The 11,229-nt window shown below is 42.9% G+C and overlaps 2 protein-coding genes across 2 annotated transcripts; both read left to right on the top strand.

Annotated features, from left to right (window-relative positions):
* Window positions 1-1,232: 1,232 nt before the first annotated feature.
* LOC149435264 (uncharacterized) lies at window positions 1,233-2,962 on the top strand. Its single transcript, XM_089662840.1, has 2 exons — window positions 1,233-2,076; window positions 2,856-2,962. Exons 1-2 carry the CDS (start codon window positions 1,233-1,235, stop codon window positions 2,960-2,962), a joined length of 951 nt encoding a protein of 316 aa, XP_089518966.1.
* Window positions 2,126-4,892, top strand: LOC149435265 (endogenous retrovirus group FC1 Env polyprotein-like). Its single transcript, XM_089662841.1, has one exon. It carries the CDS (start codon window positions 3,390-3,392, stop codon window positions 4,890-4,892), a length of 1,503 nt encoding a protein of 500 aa, XP_089518967.1. The 5' UTR covers window positions 2,126-3,389.
* The last annotated feature ends 6,337 nt before the right edge of the window (window positions 4,893-11,229 follow it).

Here is an 11,229-nt window from a genome sequence, read left to right on the forward strand (position 1 = left end):
ATTCCCTGTGTGTCCCCATGCAATACACCCCTTTTCCCAGTGAAGAAAAGAACTCCAAAAGGTGAGCCCACCAAATATCGCATGGTTCAAGATCTGAGGGCAGTCAATGAGGCAACTATTTTGGAAACCCCCATTGTACCAAACCCCCACACCCTGCTTGCAGGGGTACCTCCCACAGCCCAAGTGTTCACAGTTATTGACTTGGCAAATGCCTTCTTCAGTGTTCCGCTGGACCCCTCTTGCATGTATCTCTTCGCCTTTACCCATGCTGGCCGACAGTATACCTGGAGAGTTATGCCCCAAGGGGCCCAAAATTCGCCAAGCCAATTTACAAAGGCCATGACAACTATCCTCAGCACCTGGCAACAGTCACACCCGGAAGTCATAGTGCTCCAATATGTGGATGACTTGCTCCTATGTGCCACCAACCATTCTGAAGGAAAAATCGCCTCTCTGAGCCTCCTCCACCACCTGGCTGAACAGGGCTGCAATGTTTCTAAGGACAAGTTACAGTGGTGCCAAACTTCTGTCATTTTCTTGGGACATTGCATTTCCCAAGCCACTCGTCACCTCACACCGGATAGAGTACGGGCTATCCAGAATGTCCCAATATCTCAGGGACCAAAAACCCTGCATGCTTTTCTAGGGTTGGTTTCCTATTGTCGTTCCTGGATCCCAGAAGCTTCCGTCTTGATGCAGTCCCTTTATGATGCCCTGAAATCTGAACCCTTTTCCCTGACAGAAGAAGCTGTACTTGATTTCCATCGCCTGAAAAAAGCCATCTCCACTGCACCTGCATTAGGTCTACCAGATTATGATGAGCCCTTCAAGCTTTTTGTGGCTGAGAGACAGGGTCATGCAACAGGAGTTCTGGCACAACGCCATGGGGGTCGCCTCCGGCCTCTGGGTTATTACTCCTGCAGGCTAGACCCGGTTGCACGAGGTGGTCCCTCCTGTCTGAGGGCTGCTTTTGCTGCTCATCTTCTTCTGGATAAAATGGCAGATTTGGTCTTAGGACATCCACTCACACTTCTGGCCCCCCATGACATTACCGCAATACTGAACCAAACCCAACCAAAACATCTATCTGCCGCCAGGCATCTGCGACTGCAAGGCTCCCTTCTTTTACCTGATCATGTCACCCTGGTCAGATGCACCCAGATAAACCCTGCAACTCTTCTCCCTCTTCCAGGGGGGGGGGGGTAGACGAAGTAGAAGAAGACACCAAAGACATGGCACCAGAGGATGTGGTACATGACTGTTTGGAACTTATGCAGGCAGAAAGTACACACCTACCAACAGTCCATGATACGCCCCTATCAAATCCTGACCTAATACTTTTTGTGGATGGATCCCGTTTTGCAGATAATGCTGGCACCTACCACACTGGATATGCTGTGACTACCGACACAATGGTACTGCAAGCTAGACCTCTTCCACCTTTCATGTCTGCGCAAGAGGCTGAACTAAGGGCCCTCACCAAAGCCTGTGAATTAACAAAAGGACAGACAGCTAACATTTACACGGACTCCAGATATGCACCGGGGGTTGCACTGGATTTTGGCCTAATCTGGAAAATGAGGGGCTTTCTCACGGCAGCTGGGACTCCTGTAAAGCATGGAAAGGCGATCAACCACCTTATGGAAGCACTTTTACTACCAGCCCAAGTGGCCATACTGAAGGTGAAGGCCCACGGTAAATTGACCACTATGGAAGCAAAAGGAAATCATCTGGCAGACATGGCTGCTAAGCAAGCTGCGGTCAGGGAGCAGGAAGAGGGTGAAGAGATGTGCAGTGAGGTGATGCCTGTGTTAATTCATCAGCCCAAGGACAACCAACTCCAGGAAGCCCAGGATAATGCTTCAGAAGAAGAAAGGAAGGAATGGATGCAGAAAGGAGCAGTTGAGGACAAAGGATTTTGGGTGGTGGGGAAGAAGGTTTTGCTCCCCCGATCCTTATATCCGGCAACAGTGCAGTGGGCACATGGAGCGTCACACCTGTCCAAGATGCTAATGAACTCTTTGATCAGTAAATACTATGTGGCACCCGGAATTACGGCTTACACAGACAGATTCTGTAAGTCTTGTGTTGTATGTGCCAAGTGCCATCCTGGAAGACCTGAGAAACCTCCAAGCAAGCATCTGGCTAGGGCACTATATCCATTTCAGAGGATCCAGATAGATCATATCCAGATGCCAAAAAGTGGACGATTTGAATATGCCCTAGTGGTGGTGGATATGTTCTCAGGATGGCCAGAGGCATTCGCAGTAACCAACCAGACGGCAAGAACCACTGCCAAGAAGCTGCTCACGGAGATAGTCTGCAGATATGGAGTGCCCGAGGTGGTTGAAAGCGATCAGGGACCGGCTTTTACTGCCAATGTCACGAAAGAGATCTGGGGGGCTCTGGGGGTCACACTTGCGTTTCACACACCCTATCATCCCCAGAGTAGTGGGAAGGTAGAGCGCCTAAATGGGGTCCTGAAGTCAAGAATGTTAAAAATGGCCCAAGAGGTAGGCATGGGATGGCCGGACAGCTTGCCTATTGCTCTTTTCAGCGTTAGATACACACCAAGGGGAAGTCATGGGTTGTCTCCCTATGAGATTTTGTTTGGGTCCGCCCCTAGACTGGGTACCTACTATCCTCAACAATTACAGTTGCAGTCTGACTCGTTGACAAAGTATGTGATATCTTTGGCACGTGTGTTGACTAATATCCATGCGCAAGTTTTCTCCTCCATTCCAGATCCTGAGGCGGACACTGGAACGCACACTTTGCAACCTGGAGACTGGGTCTTGGTCAAGAAGTTTCTGCGGAAACACACATTGGAACCCAGATATGACGGTCCTTTCCAGGTGCTTCTGGTGACGGCCACCTCAGTGAAGCTAGAAGGAAAGAGTACCTGGATCCACGCCTCTCACTGCAAGAAAGTTGCACCCCCAGAAGACAACTAGAAACATGAGACTATACACATATATCCTTTTGTATGTGCTTTCGGGAATGGGTAGGGGACAAAGAGTGGCAATCACAAGGGAAGGTGGGACACCCGAACAGAGTGGCCTGATAACATTTTGATACAATTCTTCCAACACCCGTGTGGCCACTTTTGCCTTTGACTTCTGCTTCATAGCACCTTGTCCGAAACAACCTTGGCAGTGTACTACGTATCAGGATCACTCCAGTAGTATATATATATATGTGTGACAGATGACTATTGGGGAGACAAATGCAGATACTGGGGCTCAGTAGGATGGAATACGGGGCCTGACTGGGGGTATAAACCGCTAAGTGCCTTAAACCGCAAAGATAAAAATGGGAAGAGCCTAATTGATAGATTGACTATATTTAAAAAAGGCACATGTTCATATGAAAACCCAACAGGGAGAACTATGCCACTCACCCTCACCATAGAGAACCCCAGCCCAGGAGATGAGGGGCTTTACTGGTTGGGATACTGGGGACATGGGGGAGTGATGGGACAATTCCGGATAAGGGATATGTATAGATCAAACCGATGGAAATCTTCCAGAGATACTGCTCCCACCTATAACCCACTTAAGCCAAAGATCAAAACGTTGGCAGAGATGGTGGCCATAGCAAACCCTACATACGAAGATACTATAGCAGTAGAAACCGGCCTCTCAGACACTAATCTGTGGTTAGAATGGATGAGATACAATGCAAACTCGCATAATAAGTCCAACTGCTATGTGTGTGGGCATGCCAGACCACATCTGGGGACGGTGCCACTAACCCTACCAGATTCCATAGAGGAGTGTGTCTTAAGCCTGTATACTAACGTCTCTACGAACCAGTCTTTATGTGAGGACTGGAAGAAGCGTTACCCCTTAATCCAAGGAGACGAAAAGGCCCCAAATGGTTTAACTATATATCCCGGTAATTATACCTGCTATGCCAACTATGAGGGAGGAGGAAGGTTTCTGGGGAACTTCACAAAGGGATTCTGTGCTGCTTATAGTACAGCCCGGTCAGATCTCACCCAGAACCAGGTCATGTCATTGGGGGATATATTCTGGATCTGTGGTGATCAGAAGATTAGGACCCGACTGATAGGGAAATGGAGAGGGGAATGTACCCTTGCCAATGCCATAATGCCATTGCACATCCTCTCAGATCCATTACTTAAGGGGCCGCCTAACCCCCCCCATGCAACCAAGCACAAACGAAGTGCCCCACAAGGGAGTTTTGACCCCCATGTCTATATAGATGCGATAGGAGTCCCAAGGGGGGTACCCGATGAATTCAAGGCCAGAGACCAGGTGGCCGCGGGATTTGAATCCCTATTCCTCTTCATCACTGAGAACAAGAATGTAGATTGGATAAACTACATCTACTATAATCAACAACGGTTTGTAAACTACACACGAGATGCCCTAAAGGGGATAGCAGAGCAGTTGGAGGCTACTTCTAACATGGTCTTTCAAAATCGTATGACACTCGATATGTTATTAGCTGAAAAAGGGGGGGTCTGTAAAATGATACCAAAGACCATGACCTGCTGTACGTATATCCCAGATAACACAGGCCCAAATGGGAAGGTGACACTGGCCATCAAGAGGTTGGAGGACCTGTCAAATGAGCTTAAGAAAAACTCTGGTATTACACATCCCTGGGATCAGTGGTTTGGATGGCTGAGTGGCTGGCAGAAAGCCCTCGCCCAAGCAGGGGTGGTTATCCTGGGTATTATCATTCTAATGGCAATAGTCGCCTGCTGTGTGATCCCTTGCATTAAGAGGCTAATAGGAAAAGCTGTGAACGAGATCTCCCTTACATTCCTGAACAATAACAATGTTGAACTCCCCCGTGAAGAAAGGGAATCCTATACTCCCTTACAGACTATGGCCCCTGATCATCATATTTCAGACTTATAAAAAAAAAGGGAATGCTACAAATTTCCCCCCCCCTAACAGGCAACTATAAGCAGGGAAAGACAGTGCCTGACTGTGGCCTTCTCAGGACGTATCGAGACTCTAGGGATAGATTAGCCACTCAGGGGCTCTATATGCGTCTTAAAAGAGTTCCAGAGGGAGGGCCACCAGGCAGTTAGGACATCAGAAGATATAGGGACAGTCAGGAATAAAATAGCCATTTTAAGGGGGGATTGTAGTGGATTGTGATTGACAGTCCACGTTTTATTAGATGTTCAGTAAAATGACAATTTTATAGTCTTGCTACTGTCTGTATCTTGCTCTTTAAATTCCTTACTCTCTTAAGTAAACAATCAGATATAGGTTGACAGAACAATGATGATAATTAAGATGGCGCCTTCATCCCGAGTCTCACCCTTGGTGACTCATTAGGAGAAAAGTATATTTTAATGTAAACAACCCCCATAAAAGGGAATGAGTCTCTTTGGGGACAATGATTGGAAGGTATCAACACGGATGGACGAACACGCAGAAACCCAGTGGACTTTTCACCCAATCAATGTATATGCTTTGCCTGCATCATATGCCCTATAAATGATACTGTTAGTTCCTCAATAAAACAGAATTTTAGGAACTTGGCATTACTGCGAAGTGTCAGTGTCTTACTTCCACGTGCACGTATTCTCATATTAATTTGGCTCACTGGTAGATCACGGTAAATGGTCTGTAAGTGACCTAGTCCAGGACAAGAACTATTGATATCTACCAATGGAGATTTCACATAAACTCCTATTGTAACAGTCACCCCCTTGCCTTTGTATTCTGAAGACTCTTTAAGCACAAAATGAAGTCTACTGACCCATTGGACCCCTTTGGAAGGCAGCAGGGAGGGGGACTAGACCCCATAGCCAGGCAGAATGGAGGCAGATTGGACCCCATTGGCAGCCAGCATGGAGGTAGACTCCAGTACAGCTCTGTGATCTCTTTTCCATAGATCTGGATCTCAATATCTGTAGTCCATCATTTGCTCTGGATGTACTAAGTTCATAATCACAAAAGAAAAAAAAAATCACAGATCACAGTTCTCAGCAGTCCAATAATAAATAAGTCTGAAATGTGATCTGATCATGTTGCATTCTCAGCAGTCCAATAATAAATAAGTCTGAAATGTGATCTGATCATGTTGCATTTTTTTCTTGAACATCCTTCCATAAAGATTTTAATTTGGTATAGCTGACTTAGTTAAGTCCTTTGGATCAGCTTTCTTGACTTCCTGAAATTATACTTTTTTAGTGTGAGCACAAATTATTATTATTATACAGGATTTATATAGCGCCAGCAGTTTGCTCAGCGCTTTACAATATAACGGGAGACAATACAGCAACAATACAGTTCAATGCAAGAGGGATAGGAGGCCCTGGTATCCAAAGATACTCAGTCAAAGTTCTTCTTTTTGAACCTTTAAATATTCACATTGCTCAACCATCCAACAGCAGCAAATGTTAGTCTTGTCTTTCCATCACATTTACTGAATTTTATCGATAAGCCTTAATTTCACATCCTCCTGTGTCTGGTGCCATGGGCTTCCTTCATTACTTTTATCATTTCAGTCCTTTCTTCAACTTTACCAATCTTGTCCATCAACTTCTCCATAAAGCTCAAAATTTTTAGTAGCTATTCAACAGTACACCACCACCAAATAAAAAAAAACGTATCCCACAATGTTCTAAGACTGGAATATTCCATACACAGGATTGAGGCACAAAATTTAGAATAACAATGGTGTCTACTTTGAATAGCCAACACCTGATAGTCAATAGACAGAGGGGACATGATGAACAATGGTGATGGGATCCTGTATGTACAGTAAGCATGGAATGAACAATAGTACAGGTGGACCCCCCCAGGAAGACAATAGGAACAGTAAACATTGGCAGTGTTATGCTAATAACTACCACAACCCATTCAACAGCCAATGTTAGGGGGGCAGTACACCTCAAAAGTCAACCTCAACTTATAATAATGTATTCTAGATGTAACAGATATTAAAAACACAATCCAACAAATACGTATCTGCTAAACTGACCACACATACACAGCTCCATACCCTAGAATGTTTTTTTAGCCTTGCACAGAAAGACCAAAACTCATCTATTTAAAAAAATTGGAAGTAATGAATTAATTTCCACTTTCCCAGCAATGAGAATGCTTAAAACATTAAAATCATCTCCATAAGTTTCTTTTAGTTTCACTTTCCTGCAAAATGCAATGGGGTTGATTTAGTAAAACTGGAGAGTGCAAAATCTGGTGCATCCCTGCATAGAAACCAATCAGCTTCCAGGTTTTTTTGTCAAAGCTTAACTGAACGAGCTGAAGTTAGAAGCTGATTGGCTGCCATGCAAAGTTGCACCAGATTTTTCACTTTCCAGTTTTAATAAATCAACCCCAATGCATTTAGGTGACACAAAATTTCAATAATGAAAAAACTGTTAATGCTTTTATTAAAAAAAGTCAAGCTTTTTTGCCTTATAAAAAAAAAAAACATACTGAGAAAAAAATAAGTAAAAACTTTAACAAAAAAAAACAATCTTTCTGTTCCTTCTTAATAAAAATATGTCACCAACAAAAACACAAACCCAAGAAACTGAAGTAAGTTGAGCACATTTTAACCAAATCAAATTAAACACAAAAATTCCCTCTACTGGTATCCTCCCCATTAAATTGAACTGTGTTTAATGGTTCTTCCAATATATTTATGGGAGATCTAAATATTGAAAAACAATTCTGTGGTGTATCCTCCCTGTTTGTTTTGGAGGGCTTCTAATACCCACTATGTTGCACTGAAACCCTCAGTTGAGTCTTCTGACAAGTGGTCACAAATTAAGTTACCCAATCAATATACTTTACTAAATTATACCACTAGAGATAATAGATCTCAGAGAGTTCATTGTCTCAGCAACCTTTCAGCACATTTTTTTGGAGCAAGAATTACAGGGTCTCCAATGGTCAAGTTATGCATTCCTGGAAGGCTGGACACCCTTATTGCATATCTAACCAAGAGGATCCTTTGAAATGGATATCTGGAAAACAAAGATTTGGATCCCATTGTCTAGATAACTACCCAGGCACTGGATAGTCTCCACCTATTGTCACACTTTCAGGCATACAGTATCACCTGTAATTAATAGAATATCAAACAATTCCCATCTTTCTTCAGAACTTGGACAGATAAGACAACATATTACACAACCACATCCATCAAACTCTAAATAAAATACATTTCTTGTTATCAGATTATTTACATCTGTCAATGGAGATGTCACATAAACGTAGATTGTAACTCATGGGGACCATTATGTGTAATTCCACTTTAAGCTGAACATTGTCATATACAAATCTAAATGATTTACATTTTGTAGAAAGAGTGTCTATGCCATCCATTCTCAACTTTTTCAACAAGGAGGAACCTTTGACATAACTTCCAAGTCTCAGAGAACCTCTGCTAATAATAGATAGAGCTTCAGCTCCGTGTACATTAGTGTGATGGTCAGTGGGAAGAATGTTCCTTACATTTGTGGTCAATGGAAGAAAATGCCCCCTACAATGCTGCCAGAAATAAGACCTAATGGTATAAAAGAACAGTAAGAACCTACAGCCATTGTGACAATGAGATTTTTTTCATATTTCATTATCTGGTTAATACTCACTCTTGCATTAGTTATTTTAAAATTCTAAGTTCTTCTAAAAATATAAATCTTATAAAATAAAACTAATTTTCCATTTCATTGTTAATATGGTGGAAAGTTTCATTTTAAAATTCAGTAAAGTTTCAACATTCTTGGGTTTCATCATGTTTAATTGTATCACCTATTCTCTAGAAAACCTTTTAATATGCAAATCAGCAACAACAGTCCGGGTTTATTTATTTCTATTAGAAGTCAGCCAATCAAAAACCTCCCTTCTCTGCCTTTCCCGCCCATCTCCCTTGTATAAAGCGGGCCTCTCCCTCCTCTCATCAGTGACTCTACTTCCAGAGATTCCGGTATACTCATCTACTACAGCCCAGCTGGAGATTTGGTGACGTTGTCCGCTGTTGATCTGCAGAGGAACCCAATACTCAAAGAAAACTAATTTGACTTCATCACAGCGGAATCTTCACCACATTAAGGTAAGGTCACTTTCATCCTTTTCTTTTTTTTCTCTCCAGGACACTATGGCCTCCAGTGCTTATTATGTGGAACGTCTTCTGGATAGAAAGGTCTCCTTTTATTCCCGAGGATTAAAGAAGATAGACTTAGAGAAGCACGTCCACATTGTGAAGAAACTTGGAGAAGGTGGATTTGGGAAAGTATTCTTGGCAAACGACAGGAAAACAGGTCAGTGAATAATTCTATCCACCATTTCAATATCCTCTATAAATATTTATGTATATGCATGTAAATACGATCTGCAACACATAGACTTTTTTTTCAAGAGCTCACTGATTTTAGATGTACTCTAAAAGCAGAAGTAAAGTAGAATTCCCATGTAACACTTTAAATGAAGAATATCAGGAATATGGAGTGAACCTACAGTTGCAAGAAAAAGTATGTGAACCCTTTGGGATTACGTGGAGTTTTGCATGAATTGGGCATAAAATGTGCTCTGAACGTCATCTAAGTCACAACAATAGAAGAACACAGTCTGCTGAACATAATACTACACAAACATTAGATGTTGCCATGGTTTAATTGCACATAACATGTAAACATTCACAGTGCAGGGAGGAAAAAGTATGTGAACCTTTGGACTTAATAACTGGTTGACCCTCCTTTGGCAGCAATAACCTCAACCAAACGTTTCCTGTAGTTGCAGATCAGACCGGCACAATGATCTGGAGTCATTTTGGACCACTCCTCTTCACAAAACTGTTTCAGTGTAGCAATATTCTTGGGATGTTTGGTGTGAATCACTCTCTTAAGGTCATGCCACAGCATTTCAATCGGGTTGAGGTCAGGACTCTGACTGGGCCACTCCAGAAGGCGTATTCTCTGCTGTTGCAGCCATTGTTTTGTTGAATTACTTGTATGCTTTGGGTCATTGTCCTGTTGCATCACCCATCCTCTGCGGAGCTTCAGTTGGCGGACAGATGGTCGTACGTTTTCCTGCAAAATGTCTTGATAAACTCTGGAATTCATTTTCCCATCAATGACAACAATCCGTCCAGGCCCTGAGGCAGCAAAGCAGCCCCAAACCATGATGCTCCCTCCGCCATGTTTTACAGTGGGGATGAGGTTTTGATGTTGGTGTGCTGTGCCTTTTTTTCTCCACACATAGTGTTGTGTGTTCTTCCCAAACAACTCAATCTTGGTTTCATCTGTCCACAGTATATTTTGCCAGTAGTGCTGTGGAACATCCAGGTGCTCTTTTGCAAACTTCAAACGTGCTGCAATATTCTTTTTGGACAGCAATGGCTTCCTCCGTGGTGTCCTCCCATGTACTCCATTCTTGTTTAATGTTTTCCTTATTATAGATGTGTCAACAAAAATGTTAGCATGTGCCAGAGATTTCTGTAGGTCTTTAGCTGACACTCTGGGATTCTTCTTTACCTCATGCAGCATTCTGCACTGTGCTCTTGCAGTCATTTTTACAGGACGACCACGCCTAGGGAGAGTAGCAACAGTGCTAAACTTTCTCCATTTGTAGACAGTCTGTCTTACCGTGGACACATGAACATCAAGGCTTTTGGAGATACTTTTGTAACCCTTTCCAGCTTTATGCAAGTCAACAATTCTTGATCGTAGGTCTTCTGAGAGCTCTTTTCTGCGAGGCATGGTTCACATCACACAGTGCTTCTTGAAACCAGTAAACCCAAAACAGGTGTGTGTTTTTTTAAGGGCAGGACAGCTGTCAGCAACACATCCAATATCATCACACTGATTGGAGTCAAGGTTGGCTCACTCCTGGCTCCAATTAGCTCTGGGAGAAGTCATTAAGCTAGGGCCTCACATACTTTTTCCTCCCTGCACTGTGAATGTTTACATGTTATGTGCAATTAAACCATGGCAACATCTAATTTTTGTGTAGTATTATGTTCAGCAGACTGTGTTCTTCTATTGTTGTGACTTAGATGACATTCAGAGCACGTTTTATGCCCAATTCATGCAAAACTCCACGTAATCCCAAGGGGTTCACATACTTTTTCTTGCAACTGTATATGGCCCAATGATAGAATTTATGACATCTTTATGAAAGGAATATTTCAGGGTGCAAGAGATCTTATTAGAATGATTTTCAAGTAAAATATTCAGAAATTACCGGCTTAAAATGTCCAGTTATTGATCTAAGGTAAATTTTTTTT

The sequence above is a fragment of the Staurois parvus genome, unplaced genomic scaffold (assembly GCF_062004578.1).
Source record: "Staurois parvus isolate SC_StPar_1 unplaced genomic scaffold, SC_StPar_1.0 ptg001566l, whole genome shotgun sequence".
NCBI lineage: Eukaryota > Metazoa > Chordata > Amphibia > Anura > Ranidae > Staurois > Staurois parvus.

Bases quoted from the DNA above. Each gene is read 5' to 3' on its own strand.
- LOC149435264 (XM_089662840.1), top strand. From the start codon at position 1,233: ATGGCACCAGAGGATGTGGTACATGACTGTTTGGAACTTATGCAGGCA. The intron at 2,077-2,855 runs GTAAGTCTTGTG...GGTCCTTTCCAG, and splicing joins GGCTTACACAGACAGATTCT to GTGCTTCTGGTGACGGCCAC.
- LOC149435265 (XM_089662841.1), top strand. From the start codon at position 3,390: ATGCCACTCACCCTCACCATAGAGAACCCCAGCCCAGGAGATGAGGGG.